This window comes from Dreissena polymorpha, chromosome 6, assembly GCF_020536995.1.
Source record: "Dreissena polymorpha isolate Duluth1 chromosome 6, UMN_Dpol_1.0, whole genome shotgun sequence".
Classification (NCBI taxonomy): domain Eukaryota; kingdom Metazoa; phylum Mollusca; class Bivalvia; order Myida; family Dreissenidae; genus Dreissena; species Dreissena polymorpha.
The window spans coordinates 78,389,212-78,413,987 of record NC_068360.1 but is presented as its reverse complement, the minus strand read 5'-3'; the positions used below and the strand labels follow the sequence as shown (position 1 = coordinate 78,413,987).

Here is a 24,776-nt window from a genome sequence, read left to right as displayed (position 1 = left end):
CATGGTTTCTTTTTTTTTGTCACAGATGAAAATTTTATACTTACGTTTCTCACAGTCCTTTTAATCAGTTCCCATAAGGTATTTGGATTATTGATTTTGTTAAGTTCTACTACTGATTTTATTTCATGTTTGATTTGTGTTCGATATTCTTCTTTTAGCAGTATAGTATTATTTAATTTAAAGTATCCAGGTCCTTTGTCTTGTATTTTGTTATCGATAGTTATTTCTATTAGTGAATGATCTGTTTTGTAGCCTGGTTTTATCTTGGCTCTATTTATTATGTTACATTGATTTTCTGAAATAAAAAGTAATCGAGTCTACAAAATATGTCTGGTTTTCCATTTGAGTGCCATGTGTAACGTGTTTGCTCCGGATGAGATGCTCGCCATATGTCAATTAAGTTACATACATTTATAATGTTGTTTATTGTGTTTCTACATGTTGTATGTGTGTCTTGTTAACCGTTTTTCTTATCTAGTTGTGGGTTTAGGATTGTGTTAAAGTCTCCTCCTATAATATAATTTTTGTCCAAATTTTGAAGAAGATACATTTCAAGTTTTCAAAAAAACTTATGTCATCATTATTTGGGCCATATACATTTATTAAGGTTAATTCTTGGTTATTTATTTTAATGTCTATTGTACATGGTCTGCCTGGTATTAATTCCTTAAAATCACCTATGTTTACATTGTCCCTATTCTTTATTAAAAAACCCAAGCCCTCACTATTTGACTTGTTCCCACTGAAGAAGCTTGTTTCATTCCATTCAGATTGCCATTGAGATTTTGATCGTTCACTGGTATGTGTCTCCTGGTGTAAACACACTGTGTAACTAGAAATGGCGCGGCAGAGGCCGACGCGTATCCCCACGACGCATGTTTGACACAGGGGCGCCCCAGGGTTGGTAATGGGGCCATGCATAGTTGAGATTGACCGTATTGTCACAAGAGATGTTCAGTATAAATTTGAAGTAATTCAATGTAGAAATGAAGAAGTTAATGTAAACTAACCTAAAAATGAGTGAAAATCTATACCCTAATTTCTCCTCCTCATCCTGCTCTCCTAACAAATCTAATAATGAATCAACTTCACTGTAGTCAATTATGTACATGTCATCCTAATTGGAATGACTTATGAGATGACTGAACATGCTCTCTTATAGCCAATCTTCTTGCTTCTGTTTTGGAAAAGTTATGTTTTGAGGTTAAATGGTTGACTAAATAGTAGCGTTTCAGAAATTTTCTATCGCAATCTTGTACATAACAATGAATATGTTGAATTTCATATCTGTCTTTGATGTGCCTGTTCAAAGTTCATCTTGCTTTAAATAGTTTCTAACATTTTTCCCACTTGAACATTTTGACAGATTTTCAGTAATGAGTCTAAAATTGTAAATGCACAAATTGAAAGTTTCAGCCCTTTTATAGATTCTTGAGGCTATATTCGATGAGTTTCTCATGCTTTTTTGCATGACTGCATTCTATCTCTTCTCTCATATAAAGGTGTCCCTTTGCCCCAATATTTTATAATCCCTTGTTAGCTCACCTATTTTTGAAAAAAAGAGCTATTGTCATCACCTTGACGTCGGCGTCGGTGTCGGCGTCGGTGTCGGCGTCGTTGTCGGCGTCGGTGTCGGCGTCGGCGTCCGGTTAAGTTTTGCGTTTAGGTATACTTTTCTCATAAAGAATCAATGCTATTGCATTCAAACTTGGTGAACTTACTAACTTTCATGAGGGGACTGGGCAGGCAAAGTTATAAAATTCTGGCTTGCATTTTGACAGAATTATGTGCCCTTTTTATACTTAGAAAATTGAAAATTTTGGTTAAGTTTTGTGTTTAGGTCCATTTTATTCCTTAAGTATCAAAGCTATTGCTTTCATACTTGCAACATTTACTAACTATCATGAGGGGACTGTGCAGGCAAAGTTATGTAACTCTGACTGGCATTTTGACAGAATAATGTGCCCTTTTTATACTTAGAAAAATGAAAATTTGGTTAAGTTTTGTGTTTAGGTCCACTTTTTTCCTTAAGTATCAAAGCCATTGCTTTCATACTTGCAACACTTACTAACTATCGTAAGGGGACTGTGCAGGCAACGTTATGTAACTCTGACTGGCATTTTGACGGAATTATGTGCCCTTTTAATACTTAGAAAATTGAAAATTAGGTTAAGTTTTGTGTTTTGGTCCACTTTTTTCCTAAAGTATCAAAGCCATTGCTTTCATACTTGCACCACTTACTAACTATCGTAAGGGGACTGTGCGGGCAAAGTTATGTAACTCTGACTGGCATTTTTACAGAATTATGTGCCCTTTTTATACTTAGAAAATTGAAAATTTGGTAAAGTTTTGTGTTTAGGTCCAATTTTTTCCTAAAGTATCAAAGCAATTGCTTTCATACTTGCAACACTTACTAACTATCGTAAGGGGACTTTGCAGGCAAAGCTATGTAACTCTGACTGGCATTTTGACGGAATTATGGGCCCTTTATACTTGAAAATTTGGTTAAGTTTTGTGTTTTGGTCCACTTTACCCCTAAAGTATCAAAGATATTGCTTTCACACTTGGAACGCTCGCAAACTATCATAAGGGGACAGTAAAGGACAAGTTGCATAACTCTGGTTGTCATTTTTACCGAATTGTGGCCCTTTTTTGACTTAGTAACTTTCAATATATGGTTACATTTTGTGTTTAGATTCACTTTACTTCTAAAGTATCAAGGCTATTGCTTTTAAACTTTAAATACTTTTATGCTATCATGAGGGTACTGTACCTGGCAAGTTAAATTTTACCTTGACTTTTGAATGACCTTGACTCTCAAGGTCAAATGATTAAATTTTGCTAAAATTGCCATAACTTCTTTATTTATGATTAGATTCGATTGATACTTTGACAAAACAACTCTTACCTGACATACCACAATTGACTCAGTCCAAACCATCCCCCACGCCCCCCCCCCCGAATCCCCCCAATCCTCCCTCAATCCCCCCCATTATTTTTTTAATTGAAGATCATCTAATAAATGACCACCACACCCTCACACTATATCCCCCCATCTCCACCCCCAAAAAATTATGTTTTATGCCCCCTGTAGGGTGGCATATAGCAGTTGAACTGTCCGTCAGTATGTCAGTCAGTCTGTTTGTCAATCCGAAAAAAGCTTTAACATTGGCCATAACTTTTTCACTTTTTAAGATAGCAACTTGATATTTGGTATGCATGTGTATCTCATGGAGCTTCACATTTTTAGTGGTGAAAGGTCAAGGTCAAGGTCATCTTTCAAGGTCAAATGTCAAATTTATGGTGTCTGTCCGTCCGAAAACTTTAACATTGGCCATAACTTTTTCAATATTGAAGATAGCAACTTGATATTTGGCATGCATGTGTATCTCATGGAGCTGAATATTTTGAGTGGTGAAGGTGAAGGTCATCCTTCAAGGTCAAATGTGAAATATATGGCGTCTGTCCGTCCGAAAACTTAAACATTGGCCATAACTTTTTTTAATATTGAAGATAGCAACTTGATATTTGGCATGCATGTGTATCGCATGAAGCTGCACATTTTGAGTGGTGGAAGTTCAAGGTCAAGTTCATCCTTCAAGGTCATCCTTCAAGGTCAAAAAAAAATTCAAAGCGGCGTTCTCATGAAGCTGCACATTTTGAGTGGTGGAAGTTCAAGGTCATCCTTCAAGGTCAAGGTCATCCTTCAAGGTCAATGGTCAAATAAAAAATTTCAAAGCGACATTATCACGAAGCTGCACATTTTGAGTGGTGGAAGTTCAAGGTCAAAGTCATTCTTCAAGGTCAAGGTCATCCTTCAAGGTCAAAGGTCAAAAAAAAATCAAAGCGGCGTTATCATAAAGCTGCACATTTTGAGTGGTGTAGGTTCAAGATCAAGGTCATCCTTCAAGGTCAAGGTCATCCATCAAGGTCAGAGGTCAAACAAAATAAAAAAAATCAAAGCGGCGTTATCATGAAGCTGCACATTTTGAGAAGTGGAAGTTCAAGGTCAAGGTCATCCTTCAAGGTAAAAAAAAAGAATATTTTTTTCAAAGCGGCGTTCTCACGTAGCTGCACATTTTGAGTGGTGGAAGTTCAAGGTCAAGGTCTTCCTTCAAGGTCAAGGTCATCCTTCAAGGTCAAAGGTCAAACAAATATAAAAAAATTCAAAGCGGCGTTCTCATGAAGCTGCACATTATGAATGGTGGAAGTTCAAGGTCGAGGTCATTCTTCAAGGTCAAGGTCATCCTTTAAGGTCAAAGGTAAAAAAATAATAATTTCAAAGCGGCGTTATCATGAAGCTGCACATTTTGAGTGGTGGAAGTTCAATGTCATCCTTCAAGATCAAGGTCAGCCTTCAATGTAAAAGGTCAAAAAAATAATATTTTTAAAGTGGCCTTCTCATAAAGCTGCACATTTTGAGTGGTGGAAGTTCAAGGTCAAGGTCATCCTTCAAGGTCAAAGGTAAAATAAAATAAAATAATAATTTCAAAGCGGCGCAATAGGGGGCATTGTGTTTCTGACAAACACATCTCTTGTTTTTTTTCAAACATGGTTAAAAAACACAAATATTTATTTTTATTATTTTATTTTTGAAATAGCGTCCAACCATCCCACCCAAGAATCCCCCCCCCCCAAAAAAAAATATTTTTTTTTGCATTTTTTTTTTGCATTTTTGGAAGAATATGTAATAAATGACCACACCCCACACTATACACCCCTCTCCACTCCACCCCTCCATCCTTTGTGATTGAAATTGAGATAGGTCCCTACACCTTTAAAAAGAAAAAATAGATGAGCGGTCTGCACCCGCAAGGCGAAGCTCTTGTTTAAACATTAGATTGAGCTTAACCATTTCACAGATTAGATAACACAAACAATTGAATACTAAATACAGCATTGCGCAACTATGGTGAAACTCTATGCGCCACTTTTATTTATTTATTTGTTTTATCTCATTTGGCAGGTTATTTACTTACCTGTCTTAAAAGCTTATTACTTCCCTTGGAATTTTTTTTTACCTTGGGCCTTGTAGGATCACCTTGACCTTAACCTTTAACCACTCAAAATGTGCAGCTCCATGAGATACACATGCATGCCAAATATCAAGTTTCTATCATCAATATTGCAAAAGTTATGGCCAATGCACCATACCGGGGGCATAAAAATAAGTGAAAATCTCTGACCCGGGCCCGTCCCAACCCCCATAACTTTTGACCCAGGGGTCAGATCAAAATTCCGTTACTGTCACCGTCGCACATATGCTCATAGCTACCATGTATGTAAGTTTCAAGGTTCTAGTGCTAATAGTGTAGGATGAGCAGGTGGCCAGGACGGACGGACGGACAGACGGACGGACGGACGGACAGACGCACATCAATACAATATCCCCACTTTTTCTCCGAAAAACGTGGGGATAATCATTTTCATCACACCATTTAAACAGGCTTATTCTTTTATTACTGTTGTTTAAACCTTTAACACTGAGAGAGCATATTGTTTCACACATTTTTATTGTTTTCAAATGGCTTCACTATTTTATTGTATAATGGATCTTGCATATTTAGATGAAATAGTTGTGTTCAAACCAGGTTTAAAGACATAAGTAACATGTATTGAAAAAAGTGCATTGTCGGTAGATTCTGTATAAATGAAATATTAAAAAAATATGCAGATAATTATTACGTGAGTGTAAATATACATATATATACACATATACATATACGTATATGTATGTATAATTTATAAATGTTATTATATTCAAAATTTGAACGAATCGTTTATCACCATTAATGTTTTCTGCGTGTTATATAAAATTACATGACCCTACATCCTGGCCCTACACACTAGAGCAGCGACAGAAACTTTACAACTGCATAGAAAAGCGATGCTATGGTATTATCAAAGTACTGGCAGTACTGGTGTGACGATGCTTTTGAAGAGGATGGATATAAAACATCAATTTAAGTTTATCTATATCACCACAATTGTGTATGTTGATACGGACATTTGGGTACGATAAAAAATTTGGGTACGAAACAAAATTTGGTACGACAAAAATTTGCGTACGAAACATTTTTGGTACGAAAAAAAGTTTTGGGGTACGGGGAAGTAGTACCCGTGGGTAACTTGACCCATTGAGCGAAACTGGGAGGCGGGTCACATTCTTGTTCATTAAGTATGGCAATACATTCATGATGATTCTCGAAAGTAGGTATGAGCACATAGCCGGACTATGTGAGCTCAATCGTATGAGCACTTGACTATCCGAGTTCGCACACGAACATATGGATAAGTTAACTTATAGCGAAATGACCTTATACATGTATATGCTGAAATCTAACAATCGAACGAAATATCAAACATGGTATGTACACTTAGGTGGTTGTGTAATTTCTGTTAGAATATCGTATTCAATATGTAAATTTTAAATGATTGTGCCCGCACTTGAGTTTGTTGCCTTGTTTGAGTCTATACGCGCCTAGGCTGCACCTAGTGTGTGTATTTGTGTTTTTCCAAGGTAATGAGTTACCTCCGCGCTGAGGCTGCATAATGTTGGGACCCGGAGTGTGTCCAGCACTCCTACCTAATAAGATTAGATTGACGACAGTTGGGACGAATTTTGAATGATAGCTGCAATTTCCAGCTATTTGTTTTGTACTGAAATATTTTTTAATTTTTTATATGGTCAAATGCTGCGGGGGGGGGGGGATGAGATTTTCCGGAAAAAAACAACTGTCAGGAATGGTGACCTTAAAACATACAGAATATAACATTGCGCCGGGAGCGGGAATCGAACCGGTGTCGTAAAGGTGAAAAAGCGAACGTCCTTACCACTGCGCTAGCGGGACGAACACTTACGCAAATAAATGTTGTTTTATCTATATATATCATAGCAGTGCAGCGTTTACAATTTGCAGGTTCGAAATCGTTCGCATTCTTTAGTTTTGTGATCACGTAAAAAGTTAATTTTACATGTTTTTATTCGCAATTTATTTACTAAATCGAGAACAAATATCAAACAAAATAGAGAAAATATATAGTTGTTTCATTGGTCCATAAAAATAAAATGGATGTAAAATTACTAATTTGAAATTAACGTTCTGATACACTTTTTGAATCTGTTTCCCCAGGATATGCTGTTCTATTAATATTTACCTTTATCAACACGAACGACAACTCTGCTAGGAGAATGTTATCAATGAAAATCAACGAGCAATCTCCTACGCAGTGGCGAATGCCAAGGGAAGTAACTGAAAAATCGAGTAATCTCAATCGGACTGGCTCGGTCTTTTACATAGGGCGCCATTGTGAAGATTTTTTTACTGGTTATCAAACCTTGGACGCTGCTGTTCCAGCATCGTCAAAAATTACAGTTAGTCAGAAGCGATGTTTACACGTTATTTTTTAACTGCATGGTGAATGATGAAGTTACAACGATAAAAGGAAAATGAGTTTGATACTTTTATAAACAATGCTATAGTGTTTTTTTTCTTTTCAATGTCACCTCACGAATGGGCAGATATTTTGCTATTATTCATTAATTTATGTTACACTTTAACAAAAAATATTTGTATTAATTCAAGCTTCATCGCCGTTGCATTTGATTTACCATAATTACTCCGAAACTTTAGATACGAAAAATATTCAAAAATTACGAGTGTCCAAAAATATAGGACATATATGTCATCGGTTTTTGTCAATTATTATAAGCAAATAAATCCAATTATTAAATGTGCAATAATTGTATTGTGTTGTACTGTCATTTCTCTGTTTTAAATAAAATAAACTTCACTTATTTGCAATCAATTACATGAAATGGTATATAAAACGTGATAAAAAAAACATAGTGTTTCCTGAATACGATATCATTTCAAATGATGTTGGGTGAGATCATTGTTTATTATAGGTATACATGGAAATCTACCCAATAACGCACTTGTAATGGTCGATTGCCCTCAGGGCATCCTATGCCAGGTTTTATGACCTTAATCAGGTTGTAAAACTCCATGATCAAAATGTCCAAGATAATCAAAAAACAGGGCAGAAAACTAGTAAACTAGCGCTCTAAAATATACTATCCGAAAAAAAAGGGAGTCATTTATTATGGACGAAAACCTGTATGTCCAAAAATATAGAGTCACGAAAAATAATTATTGTGGCTAAAAAGAGCGTGTCCGAAAACTTACAGTGTTATTTAAAAAGGAGGTAAATTAAATGTTAAATTATAATAATTTACTGCATACGTATTTTCTGACCACATGTTTTTTTTCTCTTCATATTCGATGTAGAAGCTTTAAACTTAGCTTTTAAGTGACACTTTTTGACGATTTTACTGGATAAGCTTTTGTCTTATATTCCAAATCTTGATTTTCACTCGTTCAAAAGTCGTGATATTATCATTACATATAGTTATGGGTTTCTTTATTCATGGGTACGAGTGAGTGTATATATTCAAGTGTAATTACGTAAAATGCTTATTCAAAGCCTGCTTTCGTCACTCATGGACATTAAGCTAACCACATCGCTCCAATTCGTCATTTCATAGCTCTACCATGAGTGGTCCATTTGCCCTGCGAACAGTGACAGTTGATAAGGGAAGCACTACATCGGATTGAGTCTGATGAAATGATATTACTAGTATGATAAAGGCGATAAGGTGGCGATAGACACGTTCAATGTTGAATTTTCAAATCGTTTGAATCTCACATTGTCGCACAATTATATCGCAATACACATTGATGGGTTATCATGATTGATTTGAATTTATTGCATAGACCGTTAGTAATTACATTTTATAAACATCGTGTGTAACAATATTGTGTAATGCAAAAATAATGTAATGATTATTTTGCTGTTAACCGACCTCTGTTTATCGTATATGCAGACATCAGTTCACACATTCTTTAAATATAAAACAAACATCCCAAAAAAATGTTATTCCGAAAATGAATTTTGACTATGAGGTTAAAGTTAATTTCAAGAGTGTGCATATTATTAATTATCGGAAAATTGTGTGGTTCGCGCGCCATGAACCATTTTAAAACCCCGGTGTTTTACTTCCATTTTCCCAAGGCAGTGATCTCAGCTTTATAATCTGTTGATGTTAAATTTCATGTCACGCGTGTTTTTCTGTATTGTTAAGGTATTTGGGCACTGAAGGACTAGCGGAAGTTGACAATAATGTCACTCATTATTATGCTTCTGAAGCTTTTTTATTCATATATTTGCATGCATTTTTCAAATTTCACGTGTGCTTATACAGTTACGAATGCATGGAAAGATAACATGTAAACCCGAATCATAAGTGATGAGTCGAACATGTGCTTATAAATACAAACACTTAGAGGGCACTTAACATCCCGTTTATAACATCATAACGTTTAGTAAATTACGCTGACGTTATGGCGGATACTATTACGTGTGCAGTTCTTATTGTTTTCCTTGTGTACGGTTCGAATTGTGGAAGTATTGACAGGAGAGAGGGTAAGCTAAATGGATATCATTTTGCATTAAAAACAGGATAGGAGAGTAGGCGTTTTATAAATGTGAAAAACGCGTTCAATATTCAGTATTGCATCAGTCGTTTGTGCACCGTTTTCAAAATGTGTTTGTTGTTTTTGTCCTGAATTAGTTGAGAAACTATAATTAATCTGGTTCTTGTTTCAAGTACCATCTTTTTCAAACGGGCAAATTGTTGGAACAGTCGGTTCGCATCATATTGTTGAGGCATCCGGTTTAGCTGCTAGTCGAAAAAACCCAGGTTTACTGTATACTCATAACGACCACGGTTATGACGCGGAAATCTTCGTCATCACCACGACCGGACACCGACAATCCACTATCACATTGGCGGGAATCACTCACAACGACTTAGAAGATATTGCTCTAGGCCCATGCGCTGCCGGAAGCGCTGATGATTGTTTATACATTGGTAAATATTTGCAGCTGAAATATGTACAATAACCAACGACTTTTATTATAATTTACTGTTTCACAGCAATAAAACCTTCACATGTTTTAATATACAGTGTCCATAAATTTATACAGAACAGAACATAAAATAATAGTTTATGTTTTACTAAAGCATGTGAAGCTCATCGTCGTTAACATACATATAAAATAACGGCATTCGTTAGGTACACACAAAACAAGCAACATGTTAAAGAAAAGTTAATCTAAATAAATAGGAGATAAACAAAGTTCGTGAACATTTTTCGTGAGAATGTCACATGGATGAGGTTAATACATAGTGATCGCACAATGTTATACGAATAGTTTTACAAGTTAAGCAATAACTATATAATTCTGACATTATTTACTTTGTAAAAAAATATTTTTATTTTAGACTACATATAGATGACATGTTTTCTTAATTTAAAGCGGTTATCATATAAATTATGTAGCTGAACATACCTGTATTTGCAGGCGACATTGGTAACGCTGGTGGCCATGCAAGAAACAACGTGTATCGAATCCGAGAGCCGAGCGACCTCCGACATGACACAACCATCCACGTCTCAGATGGTGACAAACTAGAGTTTAAGTAAGATACTTAAATATGTCGAATTCAACATATTACGGCAAATCTTAATAATGAAATTCGAATTTTAATCGCTATACAAAAATATAGTATAAGTAAACTGTAAACAAATAGTATATCTAATTATCTAGTATATATCATATGCCCTTAGCTTTAGAAAAACGTTTTTCCTATAAATATAATAAGTTCTAATTTTAACTTTTAATCGTATCTTAAATGTGTCGTAAATTCTTGGCTTATAAAGATCCTGGCTTTTTTGTGCACACGACAATTTAAAGGATATTGAGGATTCTGCGTTAAATAACCTTATCGGCTTCTAGTTGTCTATGAGATACATCAATGCTGAGACAGTAAATTAAATGTAATATTGTGCCATTGTTTTTCACTGCCAAGTTGTGAAAGAACCGATTCGGGAAAAGAATATTTTTAGCTAGTCCTACGTTACGTTAAACACAAAATGATTTATGTATATAACTGACGTAAAGTTAATATTTGTATATGAACAGGCATAACCTATATTGTATCTAGAATTGTATTACAGATGGAACGAAACAGACTGTGAGACGTTAATGGTGGACCCAAATGCAAACCTGTACATCATATCAAAGGCACCTAATGGACGGGGTATCATTGCACAGGTGTGGCATTTATTTATTTTTGTCCGAAATAATTAAGTGTACCGTAATCATTATAACATACACACATCGATTCCAAAAAAATGAGTGTGCATGAAATAATCATTTTAGTAATGTACATGTCTTGTTGCTGTTTAAAATATAAGAGTGCAAAATTAAAAAATATATATATACGTGTCCTCAAACAGCTGCCTACTTCAGCCTGGGGAACGGGTACCAGAGTGGCGATTTCTTCGACCGCGTACCTGAACATTGACTCCACCCATAATGACCCCGTGGGAGGGGATATTTCACCCTCAGGGAATAGGGTTCTCTTACAGGTCAGTATAATGACAACGGAAAAACAATTCCATTTGATACATCGCAATCTAGCATATAAGTTATGTGTATGTCTAATATATTACAGCAATCTATATTTAACATTAGAGGTTGACATCATTTTAATGGCTCGACCGACTTACTATCTACCACTTGCTCATACATTACTTAAGCTCTACAACATTTACATAGTAAATTATGTGTATCAATGTACATACTATATTAGTGGATCTACATGGTATAAGTTTCTGTTCTGAAGTCAATAATAACAGAATATAACTCTCAAAGCTGCTTAAACAAAATGTTTACAAACTATATAAGACTTGCATCTTTCTAGGCTCAGGAGAGCGTGTACTATTGGGACATCAAGGCCGAACACGACTATCTTAGCGTACTGCAGACCCCGGGTGTCAAGCTACCTTACATTCGAGAGCCCAAGGCTCAGAGTATCTGCTGGAGCGCTGATGAACATGGCTATTACACCCTTGGGGAAGGACAGGACCAGCCACTGTATCTATACACAATGACAGAGTCGCCTATTGTGGGATAAACCTCGCATCTCTTTTTCCATGAGTCAACGGCACAACATCGCCACCAATAACATTATAAAAGCACTATTGTAGATTCGCATCAATATTATGACTTCATTATTATTATTATTATTATTATATAGGGATGGCAACGGTTATTCGGTTAATCAGTAATCAGTTTCTTTAGACGGTTAACCGCTTACAATATTAATATTCGGTTACTCTTATCTTGCAGAAAACACAACAATTGGTTGAAAGCAATAAATGCTCAAATCGTTAGTTTTGTTTTACTTCAATTTACTTTATTGGCTAATCCGCTTATCTTATCGCAAATTATCGACAATTACCACCCTGTGATGCCCCCCAGTGGATCAAAAGCGATTAGAGTTGTAAACCATCGGGGTGCAGCGGATTAATGAGCAGGCACACAAGCAATAAGTATCTACTCTGCAGTGTGTTTTTTAGCACTTTACATTCCATTTTGCCATTGTATTGACTGCCATTGCTTGATAAAATCAATAAAGTTGGACACTGTGACTACACTCGATCACTGTTATTTTAATACCTATAATTGCAAACTTAAACGCCCTAAAAAGGACATTGAGTATAAACAGGCCTAAGCAACTGAGGTTTGGAAACCACTATCACACCAGGAAATCCGATACCTGGTGAGCAGCGTAATATCAATCGAGCAGCGCTGTGTATTTTCGCATGAACTTACATAGGGTAAATAAATTGGAAAAATAAAAAATAAATCAAAGTCCAATTTGAAACAACTGTGAATTAACATTAATCACAAAGGTATAGGCCTAAATGTAGAAAAAATCCTGACTAATTTTCTTTAAAAAATGAGCAAAATGTGGCTTCCTGAAGAAGACGATTGGGCAAACTGGACCATGTTCAGGGGAGAAAAACTGCTTAAATTTGCAAGCTCTTACAATAATTAAAGGATTTATACAAACTGACACATGTCTGCCATAACCTCTCAGCAGGGTTTCTCCAGAAAACAAATCTTCATTTTTAATAACCATGTTGGGAAAACATCGATACTAAATGGCGAAGACCAGGAAACCTTATGTGAGCAGCGACTTTATAATTCGTTTTCGTGACAAAAAACTAATGTTCAGCCATTTTGTTGCAATTTATTTGCTAAGTAGAGACATATAGTAAGTGTATGTTGGCACATAAATGACTAGTATTAGATTCAAACTGTATACTATTAAATTTAGAATTTGAATTCCCAATTTAAAAGACCAACCAAATTTGTAAAGACCCAATATTTAATTGATAAAATGGTTCAAGGAATTAGGTTACAAGGCAATCAACAAGATAGAGTATATTTGCATATACATGTAATTATTTATAAACGTATGCGTTTTTCGGATTTGTTTTTCATTTATGTGGTACTACGACAGTCGGATAACCGGTTAACCGCTCGAATATCAAAACAGGTTAACTGGTTACGGATTTGCTTAGGTTTGCCATCATTTAATTAATATGTTCGCCCGATTAGTGGTAATAACAACAAATCAGAAAAAAACCGCAGAGAAATGTTTACTCACAAGTAACTAACATTTCATTGGTTCTCTATAATGTCGTATGTTTAAGGTCTGAAATAAAAGCGTAATGATCGTTGTGATGTTTTATCGGATTATTCCCATCAGTGGAGATGCCTACAAAGCGAACCAGATTGATATTTTCATTTATTATTTTGTAAAACGCTTTCATTACATCATAGGAAAGAAGCAAAACTGTTGCAGGTCTTCAGTGTAATGCATGAAAACATGAACAACTATTTGCGTGTCGAATTTTTTATTTGCTTCTTCTATGGCTTAGGTGAAGTTTCATGTTTTGTGTAGTCTACCAAAAAAATATATATAGAATTATTTTCGCAATTAATTTGAACCATTCAACTTGAAACGTACCTATGGCACTATTAAAAATATCAATATGCCTGTGACTAAAATGTTCTGTATATGTATAGATTAATATATATATTATATATATTAATATATATATATATATATAAATAAATAAATAAATAATATAATATAATATAATATATATATATATATATATATATATATATATATATATATATATATATATATATATATAGTTATATAAGTAAAATGTAATAATCCAGATTGTGAATATTATATAATAAAAGTAAAAACACGTGTCTGGGATTTTAAATATATATTGATTTAGCCAACGCGTTTCGCATAGCTCATCAGGGCATAATACAATATATTACAACGTCAAAATGTCATGGAGATAACGTCATATCAATTATGACGTCATAACGTCAATAAATATTAAATGAAATTTAATTTGGGTTTAAATACATGTATAAAATGTTGTTCTTTTGCTAACCTAGCTGAAATATTGTTCGAAAATAGTTTATAAAATGGAAATATTTTAAATTTTGGTTCATTATGTGAACATTCATCTAAATGTTTACTTAAAGGCATCTGTCTTGTTGAGGGGTCTCGCATTTGTTGTTCATGGACAGATCGCCTATTTCTAAGTTTATCGCCAGTTTGGCCTATATAATATTGTTTGCATCCATTGCATAATAATACATAAATCACATTTTGTATATCACATGACATATTAGTTTTTATTTTGAACATTTTGCCATTAAAATCAAAAGAATTCCCTTCAATAATATAACCACACAGGGCGCATCTAGAGTCATTACATTTGGATACTCTTGGTTCTTGAGATGAAAAGTAAGATTTGGTTAACAGACGTTTTAAATTAGGTGGCTGTCGCTTACATTTTATTATCTTCTGATTTGAAATTATTTTATTCATAACCGGGTCTGTTTGTAAAATGTCAATGTTGTTTTTTAATACGCCAAACAGTTCTTTATTTTTTGGATTTTGTGTTGAAATAAATGGAATTATATTACTCTTGTCTTTTTGTGTTGATTTTGAAAGTAATTCATGTTTAGGGATGGAAAGTGCTTTTTTAATACCTGTATTTATAATAGATTGTGGATATTTTCTTTGAATAAGTGAATGCTTAAGTTCATTTAAACGTTTTAGTTTAAGTTTATCATTCGAAACTATGGTGCAGATCCGTTTCGCTAAAGTGAAAGGAATATTTATCTTTGTGTGTTTATTATGACACGAGGTAAAATTAAGATATTGTTTAGAATCAGTTTCTTTGTAATATATATCAGTATTAATTTCAGTATTGTTTTTTATAATCAATATATCAAGAAATGGTAACTCGAGTGTGCTTGTTTGCATTGTACACTTTATATCCGAATGTAAGTTGTTTAAAATAGTATAAAAGTTTTGAAGTTCATAGGGAAATTTTGTCCAGAAAATAAAGCAATCGTCTAGAAATCTTTTCCAAAATGTTTTTATAAAAGAAAGAAATTCATCATTATAAATTGATCCAATTCTTGCATATAGTTTTTGTTCTAAAAATCCCACTACCAATGTAGCGTATGTTGGCGCTTTCTTAGTAAATGATTTCTTAGTAAAATTCGAATGGAAAACAAGCCTATTTTATGGTCTTCCAAACATTCATAAAAGTAAAATCATTCAGGATGCAATTAAACACAGCAATTCAGAATATATAGAGTTAATGGATCCAGACGATTTAAACTTTCGCCCAATAGTCGCTGGAACTAACTGTGAAACAAGTCGTTTAAGTTCTTTATTGGATATCTTGTTAAAACCGTTTGTAAAATATGTCAATAGCAATATAACAAATAACATAGATTTCCTAAAACATATACCTTCACAAGTTCCAGAGTCAAGTACATTAGTATCATTTGATGTAATTAATTTATATTCTAATATACCGCATACTCTTGGTTTAGAAGCTATTGATTATTGGCTTCAAAAATATCCAGATTCGGTTAATGAAAGGTTTTCGCAACGGTTTATAAAAGAAGGCATAAAAATAATACTTGAAAATAATAACTTCAATTTTGATGATAAGTACTACAACCAATCTAAAGGGACTGCAATGGGTACTAAATTCGCGCCAACATACGCTACATTGGTAGTGGGATTTTTAGAACAAAAACTATATGCAAGAATTGGATCAATTTATAATGATGAATTTCTTTCTTTTATAAAAACATTTTGGAAAAGATTTCTAGACGATTGCTTTATTTTCTGGACAAAATTTCCCTATGAACTTCAAAACTTTTATACTATTTTAAACAACAACTTACATTCGGATATCAAGTTTACAATGCAAACAAGCACACTCGAGTTACCATTTCTTGATATATTGATTATAAAAAACAATACTGAAATTAATACTGATATATATTACAAAGAAACTGATTCTAAACAATATCTTAATTTTACCTCGTGTCATAATAAACACACAAAGATAAATATTCCTTTCACTTTAGCGAAACGGATCTGCACCATAGTTTCGAATGATAAACTTAAACTAAAACGTTTAAATGAACTTAAGCATTCACTTATTCAAAGAAAATATCCACAATCTATTATAAATACAGGTATTAAAAAAGCACTTTCCATCCCTAAACATGAATTACTTTCAAAATCAACACAAAAAGACAAGAGTAATATAATTCCATTTATTTCAACACAAAATCCAAAAAATAAAGAACTGTTTGGCGTATTAAAAAACAACATTGACATTTTACAAACAGACCCGGTTATGAATAAAATAATTTCAAATCAGAAGATAATAAAATGTAAGCGACAGCCACCTAATTTAAAACGTCTGTTAACCAAATCTTACTTTTCATCTCAAGAACCAAGAGTATCCAAATGTAATGACTCTAGATGCGCCCTGTGTGGTTATATTATTGAAGGGAATTCTTTTGATTTTAATGGCAAAATGTTCAAAATAAAAACTAATATGTCATGTGATATACAAAATGTGATTTATGTATTATTATGCAATGGATGCAATTATATTATATAGGCCAAACTGGCGATAAACTTAGAAATAGGCGATCTGTCCATGAACAACAAATGCGAGACCCCTCAACAAGACAGATGCCTTTAAGTAAACATTTAGATGAATGTTCACATAATGAACCAAAATTTAAAATATTTCCATTTTATAAACTATTTTCGAACAATATTTCAGCTAGGTTAGCAAAAGAACAACATTTTATACATGTATTTAAACCCAAATTAAATTTCATTTAATATTTATTGACGTTATGACGTCATAATTGATATGACGTTATCTCCATGACATTTTGACGTTGTAATATATTGTATTATGCCCTGATGAGCTATGCGAAACGCGTTGGCTAAATCAATATATATTTAAAATCCCAGACACGTGTTTTTACTTTTATTATATAATATTCACAATCTGGATTATTACATTTTACTTATATAACTATATATAACGGATTGTGCAGCGTGTTCATGGGACCGAAGAGAGCAAAACTTGAAGAATTGTCTGATTCGTCGGATTGCTCGAAATCAAACTCGAATGAGGAAGTCATGGAGGAGGATAATAGTTGTTTCTTAAAATCAATAGACGATAAACTGTCGCTGATATTGACCGCAATTAACGATTTGAGCGCGGCAATTGCAAAAAATAATAATACTGCCATTAGGAAAGATGACATTGTCGCTGACATAAAATCAGCTGTACATGAAATTTCTCAAAATATACCGAAGCCCGAAATATCCGTGAATCACGAAAATAACGAGGAAAACAATAACATATTTGAAAGAGAAGCACTAAAAATAAAAATGGAAATATCAAATATATGGCACAACAAAATGGAAATACGAAAAAGTACGTACTTGTTCATGATAAAAAATAAAGGCCATTTTGAAAAATATTCTAAATGGTTAAGATCAACTCCAATGGTAATACCAAAACATTTACAGAAAAAAGAAATACCGAATGAAAATATCGATCAGAAATCAGTTAGAGAAAGGGCCGTATTGAATGACTTCAATATCCAAACAGAATTGCAGTCATTACGTGCTTCTTCAAACTGTGAGAAATTCAAGCGCATCGACGAAGAAATATTCAAATTGATAAATTCAAAATGCAACGGAAGAACAGCACGGACACTGGTAGAACTTTGGAAAACGGAAACGCAACGAAATGAAGAAATTTCACATAAAAGATGGGGAAACAATGAAAAATGGCTTTCAAAATACGAAGAAGAATTCATAAAGGAACATGAAAATAAAAATCCATTCTTTAAAAAACAAGACTTCGTAAACAAAAATCAACCCTCTTCATATGCGGATGCTGTCCGAAAAAATACCACCAACTACCAAAATCTGAAAACAACATACAACTACAACAGTCAAGAAAGAAACACCAATAAACAACATTCGCAAAGAAGAAATCTGCAACAAAATCAAACAAGCTGTTTACAAAATATAGATGTGGAAAGTATTGTAAGAGAAGTTCTTTTAAAAATTAATAATACCAACATCGAATTACATAACAATTTCCAAAGAAACAATTCCACTTCAAACAGAAGCAATATAAGAGATAACACAAGGTCTTCATACAGAAGAAACTATAGAAACAACAACAATACGAGCGACGACATATTGCAAGATAACGACGACAAACCAAGCGAATTTAACGTTGATTTTTTAGAAGGAGGCAGGGAGTGGAGCAGTCCGACATAGAAACTTTAGGTAACCTAGCTGAAAATTCAAAATTATTTACAAAAATTTACAATTTTTTAAAAAGATCATTATCTCAAACTGAAATTGACGTCTTATTGAGGGGTTTTAAATTTACACCAACACCTAAATATAAAAATGATTCTTATGATCAAATAAAAGATGTGGATGATTTTCATAGATCACTTAGGCTTAAAGAGTTTTTTAATAATAGTGATCATAATAATACAAACAATTCTATTGTAAAAAATCAAACGTCCTTTTATCCACCTAAACACAGAAATAATACACTAGACCATTATATAAATGTTACTCGAACACTTTGCCTTCAACATTCTCAAATGGAAAATGACACTAAACATAACATATCATTAAAAGAAAGAAAAGCTATAGATTTATTAGCAGAAGACAAATCCATAACTATTAAAGAGGCAGATAAGGGTGGCGGAATTGTTATAATGAATACAGACTTGTATAGAAGAAAATTATTAGCAATGTTAAATGACGTTGAATATTATAAACAAATCCCTGATAATGGTAGTCAAATAACACTTTCAAAAATACGCAATTTACTAAAGGAAAATAATAAACTAACTAAACAGGAAAATGATTTCTTAGTAAAATTCGAATGGAAAACAAGCCTATTTTATGGTCTTCCAAAAATTCATAAAAGTAAAATCATTCAGGATGCAATTAAACACAGCAATCCAGAATATATAGAGTTAATGGATCCAGACGATTTAAACTTTCGCCCAATAGTCGCTGGAACTAACTGTGAAACAAGTCGTTTAAGTTCTTTATTGGATATCTTGTTAAAACCGTTTGTAAAATATGTCAATAGCAATATAACAAATAACATAGATTTCCTAAAACATATACCTTCACAAGTTCCAGAGTCAAGTACATTAGTATCATTTGATGTAATTAATTTATATTCTAATATACCGCATACTCTTGGTTTAGAAGCTATTGATTATTGGCTTCAAAAATATCCAGATTCGGTTAATGAAAGGTTTTTGCAACGGTTTATAAAAGAAGGCATAAAAATAATACTTGAAAATAATAACTTCAATTTTGATGATAAGTACTACAACCAATCTAAAGAGACTGCAATGGGTACTAAATTCGCGCCAACATACGCTACATTGGTAGTGGGATTTTTAGAACAAAAACTATATGCAAGAATTGGATCAATTTATAATGATGAATTTCTTTCTTTTATAAAAACATTTTGGAAAAGATTTCTAGACGATTGCTTTATTTTCTGGAAAAAATTTCCCTATGAACTTCAAAACTTTTATACTATTTTAAACAACTTACATTCGGATATCAAGTTTACAATGCAAACAAGCACACTCGAGTTACCAATTCTTGATATATTGATTATAAAAAAACAATACTGAAATTAATACTGATATATATTACAAAGAAACTGATTCTAAACAATATCTTAATTTTACCTCGTGTCATAATAAACACACAAAGATAAATATTCCTTTCACTTTAGCGAAACGGATCTGCACCATAGTTTCGAATGATAAACTTAAACTAAAACGTTTAAATGAACTTAAGCATTCACTTATTCAAAGAAAATATCCACAATCTATTATAAATACAGGTATTAAAAAAGCACTTTCCATCCCTAAACATGAATTACTTTCAAAATCAACACAAAAAGACAAGAGTAATATAATTCCATTTATTTCAACACAAAATCCAAAAAATTAAGAACTGTTTGGCGTATTAAAAAACAACATTGACATTTTACAAACAGACCCGGTTATGAATAAAATAATTTCAAATCAGAAGATAATAAAATGTAAGCGACAGCCACCTAATTTAAAACGTCTGTTAACCAAATCTTACATTTCATCTCAAGAACCAAGAGTATCCAAATGTAATGACTCTAGATGCGCCCTGTGTGGTTATATTATTGAAGGGAATTCTTTTGATTTTAATGGCAAAATGTTCAAAATAAAAACTAATATGTCATGTGATATACAAAATGTGATTTATGTATTATTATGCAATGGATGCAAACAATATTATATAGGCCAAACTGGCGATAAACTTAGAAATAGGCGATCTGTCCATGAACAACAAATGCGAGACCCCTCAACAAGACAGATGCCTTTAAGTAAACATTTAGATGAATGTTCACATAATGAACCAAAATTTAAAATATTTCCATTTTATAAACTATTTTCGAACAATATTTCAGCTAGGTTAGCAAAAGAACAACATTTTATACATGTATTTAAACCCAAATTAAATTTCATTTAATATTTATTGACGTTATGACGTCATAATTGATATGACGTTATCTCCATGACATTTTGACGTTGTAATATATTGTATTATGCCCTGATGAGCTATGCGAAACGCGTTGGCTAAATCAATATAATTTTAAAATCCCAGACACGTGTTTTTACTTTTATTATATATATATATATATATATATATATATATATATATATATATATATATATATATATATTTTTTTTTAAGATAGTTTTTGAATAAATCATCAAAAACTTTACAACTAAAGATGTCCTTCAAAAATTTCGTTTGTAACCAAAATAATATTTTTGTCCATTCTATTATAACTGTCGAACAAAATTTAAATATTGCGCAAATAATCCAGGACAATCGCTCCTACGGACAATCGCTACTACGCTAAAGTTGACAGGGCAAACAGTCGCTCCTACGATGTTTTGACAGGGCGGACAGTCGCTCCTACGATGTTTGACAGGGCGGACAGTCGCTCCTACATTATTTTGCCAACCCGGACAATCCCTCCTATATTCGTTTGTCAACCCGGACAGTCGCTCCTACATAATTTTGACTCCACGGCAAAACGTAGTATAGGCCGATCAAAGGCTAATACCTAATATTAACCGACAATTAAATTTGCCAACTTGTTAACAGTAAGCCGATTCAACATGGGGCGTTCGTTCCTACATTATATTTATTGGAATAAGTGACATTTTGCGAATTGAATAAACATAAAAACTGCATAGATTAAATGTTGTTCTTTATTTCATTTGTATTTACGATATGACATTTATAAACATATATACACACAAAATACGCAAACGAAAGCGCATACAAACTCAAGGAAACACATATGTACATTTATACACACAGCTCGATTTATATCACATATTTACATTTATAAATATATACACACACAAAATACGCAAACGAAAGCACATACAAACGAAAGGAAACACATATGTACATTTATACACACAGCTCGATTTATATCACATATTTACATTTATAAACATAATAATTATATACACAAAAATACGCAAACGAAAGCACATACAAACGAAAATAATCAAATGTGTACATTTATACACTCATTCGATTTTTACGAGTCAGTTATCTTTATTCGTAGCACATCATAATGGTCAATACGAATTCGGTGCCCAACACTCTGCAGGAACTCCACCATCGACATGGTTCCAGCCACATACATGTGTTTCTAGCAAATTAGGTACCAACATTCAAAAAGTCTTACTAATACGCAAACATCCATTTCAAGTACAATCTTTCAATAAATAATATTTAGTCAATAATTGCTATATCAACAATGGTAGTATCAATCGATATTGACCACTTTGACACCTATGACGTGCGAACCGTGCATAAAGATTACAGACTGGCGTCACATATAAGTTAATTAAGGTAAGTAAACAATTGGTGCGGTCATTGTTATCACATTTGACCCATTGATATATGACACTGAACGATTTCTTAATCGGCATTTCTATTATTATTTAAAAAGTGTGTTCAAGTGATACTGCAGGATAAAATGTTATATGTTTATGTTACAATTACACAAAATAGACAAGAAAAATTATGAAACAAAATTCATAAAATGCAACATGCTGGCGAATTCGACTGTATAGACATTTTCGATTTCAGAATTCAACATCTGATTTATTTCGCATTTTTCGACACATGTTCTTCTTAACTTTTATTTTAATGTATATTGAAATATATGTACAAAAAGTTTTTTACACAATTTATCTCAATTCATAAATATTTGACAAAATCTTGCAGTCTCACTTTAATCGTTATTTACACAACGAATGGGCATAATAACATTAACATTATTTTTATGTGTCTACTTACCCTGAGATCTGTTATGAAGAATCGGAAACGACTTTCAAAGCATACCCATCTTATAGTAGACTTTGACGTGTGCTTCTTTGAATACCGGTACGAGTGACCGTCTAAGTATAGCACAGACTGACCTAGTTTGTTCATTAGAAGTTCCATGTTGGAAGTGAATTTTCACAGTTTGCTAACTTACATTTAAAGGATCGACAAACTGTAACATGGTTTCTTAATAAGTTAATTAATTAATTAAAATCACACTGATCGGCTCATGTTGAATCGGCTTACTTTTAACAAGTCGGTAATTTTAATTATCGGTTAATTATAGGTGTTAGAATTTGATAGGGGTATACTACATGTTGCCGTGGAGTCAAAATAATGTAGGAGCGACTTCCGGGTTGACAAATAATGTAGGAGCGATTTCCGGATTGGCAAAATAATATAGGAGCGACTGTTCGCCCTGTCATAACATCGTAGGAGCGACTGTCCGCCCTGTCAAAACATCGAAGGAGCGACTGTCCGCCCTGTCAAATTTAGCGTAGGAGCGATTGTCCGTAGGAGCGATTGTCCGGATACCTTGCGCATATGGTGGGCTTTAAATAGATTTGTAAATTAAAAATATCATGCAAACAATATTAAATAGAGCACACTTATTAAATTAATCATTAACGCTGAAGATAAACCCCAGTAAATGTGTTTGTTCTCAAATTTCTATGATCTGATTGTTTATGGAACTTAAACTTGTTCTAAAAATGATGTGAGAACTGAAAATGATAAACTATATGGAAAACGAAATTGTATATGAAGAAAACGATACAACTGATGCGCGAGCTCCAAAATACCTGCTAGATGTATGACAAGTTTACTGCAGCAAGACGGTTCCAAATGTATATATGATTTAATCTGATTTGAGATTATATGCCATTAACTAGCCAAATATCTATGGCAGAACTCTAGAGATTGAATATTTATTTACACCCAACAAGGTAAGTTAAAAGGATACCTTTAGCTTTTTTAAGATGGTTACAAATATATGTATGATTTAAGCTTATTTGAGATTATATGTTATTTACTAGCCAAGTACCAATGGCAGAACTCCAGTGATTGAATATTTATTTACACCCAAAAAGGTAAGATAAAAGGGGAAAAAATGCCGTAAGCGTTTTTAAATGTGTGTAAACTCTTGTTGATACTATAATACAACAGTTAATTATTCATCCTGTTTTTAATTACTTGTCTTGTATGGTCACACAAACTAATCGTATGTATGCAATGTAAGTTCCTGACAATATTGCATCGTTGAAACGTATAACCCTAATAATTTATTAAGAGATTGACATTATAAATCTATAAACCATAGTTGTGCAAACTACCCAAAAACTATATTTTTTATAAAATGGTTTTACATAATACTTTATAAATATACTTTCTACCATATCTATTTTAGAACATAAACATGAGTATTACCTGTAAAGCTTAATTTATTCGATCTAAATATAGCATAACCGCCTATATTAATATTAGTATAATAGTAAAACAAATACATGTCACTTATATACCGCAAAAAATATTATAAAAATCTTCTATTGCGCTTCACAAACACTGCACATTGGCTATCCGTGAAAAAGATTGAACAAATGAGTTTTAAGTCTTGATCTAAAACAGCCCTCATTGTCAATGATTTTTAAGTGGCTTGGTAGATTGTTCCACCACTTCGGGCGAACAACAGCTTAAGATCTATCCTCCATCTTAGTTCGCCTTCTGGGAATAACAAGATAACAGTCACTTTGTGATCGAAGTCTATACCGACTGCTTGCTGGGACAAACATTTCGTGCAAGTAACCAGGAGCATATCCATGGACAACACGAAATACCATTACCAGGACTTTGTACATGATTCTAGCTTTTACTGGTAGCCAGTGGAGTTGTTTCAAGAGTTCAGCACTTGGTGGATCAAATGACGCATTCAGGACCACTCTTACGGCATGATTTTGAG

General features: G+C 33.1%; 1 protein-coding gene across 1 annotated transcript; it reads left to right on the top strand.

Annotated features, from left to right (window-relative positions):
- The first annotated feature begins 9,318 nt into the window (after positions 1-9,318).
- Positions 9,319-12,305, top strand: LOC127835341 (uncharacterized). The gene is made up of 6 exons (XM_052361717.1): positions 9,319-9,486; positions 9,671-9,934; positions 10,429-10,546; positions 11,085-11,181; positions 11,367-11,498; positions 11,834-12,305. Exons 1-6 carry the CDS (start codon positions 9,405-9,407, stop codon positions 12,044-12,046), a joined length of 906 nt encoding a protein of 301 aa, XP_052217677.1. The 5' UTR covers positions 9,319-9,404; the 3' UTR covers positions 12,047-12,305.
- Positions 12,306-24,776: the final 12,471 nt, after the last annotated feature.

What these genes read in the sequence shown, in the direction of transcription:
- LOC127835341 (XM_052361717.1), top strand. Translation starts at nt 9,405, where the DNA reads ATGGCGGATACTATTACGTGTGCAGTTCTTATTGTTTTCCTTGTGTAC. An exon ending in TGATGATTGTTTATACATTG is followed by an intron (nt 9,935 to 10,428) that starts GTAAATATTTGC and finishes CTGTATTTGCAG; the next exon opens with GCGACATTGGTAACGCTGGT. An exon ending in GGTGACAAACTAGAGTTTAA is followed by an intron (nt 10,547 to 11,084) that starts GTAAGATACTTA and finishes ATTGTATTACAG; the next exon opens with ATGGAACGAAACAGACTGTG.